Source organism: Eimeria mitis, genomic scaffold (assembly GCF_000499745.2).
Source record: "Eimeria mitis Houghton genomic scaffold, Emh_scaff2384, whole genome shotgun sequence".
Lineage (NCBI taxonomy): Eukaryota > Apicomplexa > Conoidasida > Eucoccidiorida > Eimeriidae > Eimeria > Eimeria mitis.
Window position 1 is genome coordinate 1 of NW_013570720.1, and position 650 is coordinate 650.

The 650-nt window shown below is 53.7% G+C and overlaps 1 protein-coding gene across 1 annotated transcript in view; it reads left to right on the forward strand.

Moving 5' to 3' along the window:
* Positions 1 to 143: 143 nt before the first annotated feature.
* The window catches only part of EMH_0052940 (uncharacterized protein), a gene marked incomplete at both ends in the record, with an annotated part of 1133 nt that continues 626 nt past the window's right edge, over positions 144 to 650 (forward strand). Inside the window, one exon of the mRNA XM_013496935.1 lies at positions 144 to 494. Coding sequence (XP_013352389.1) covers positions 144 to 494 — 351 coding nt within the window. The remainder of the gene's footprint in view (positions 495 to 650) is intronic.

Consider the following 650-nt stretch of genomic DNA (forward strand, 5'->3'; position numbering starts at 1 on the left):
CTTCTGCCACTGCAGTGCGGCCGTCAACATTTTATGGGGCTGACGATGCTGCTAGGCCGTCGCCCTCTTTCTTAGTTAGCAGAGCATATAGCACCGAATACGCTGTGACTCCTGATGCCTGGCTCGACGGCTCTTCAGCTCCCATGGATGAGCACACCTTCCACCAAGCAGGAGTGGGCTCTGCTTCGCGACACCCAGATGTGGACTCAGCTTTTCCAGCTCCGACCAGTGCATATTTTGTGGGAAAGTTTGTCCATCATGCAGGGAGAGTTTATCATTGGACCGCCCCCGCAGGCGTCGGCCAGGCGATTGCAATGCCGTCAACTAAGGTGAAAGCAGTGCAACAGCGTTGGCATGCGGACGACGCCGTTCGCACTGCTTTGGAAGGAGTAGAGAGCTCAGCTGCTACAGTTGGGCAGGGAACCAGTTCTGGAGTCGGGGAATCCTCTGACACTGGTAACATTCATCTGCATCCTTTTGTGCGATTGCCAGCGGTAAATCCGAAGGACGTCCGCAGAAGCTTCCGTGACGAGTTTGCATTGTCATTCGATTTAAGTATTAACAGTCCGATGGAATCATACATGACTATGCGCAGCCTTTTTGCCAAGGCTTCTCTGACGGCAGAAGACGTGGAAAAACTCATGGCGGAG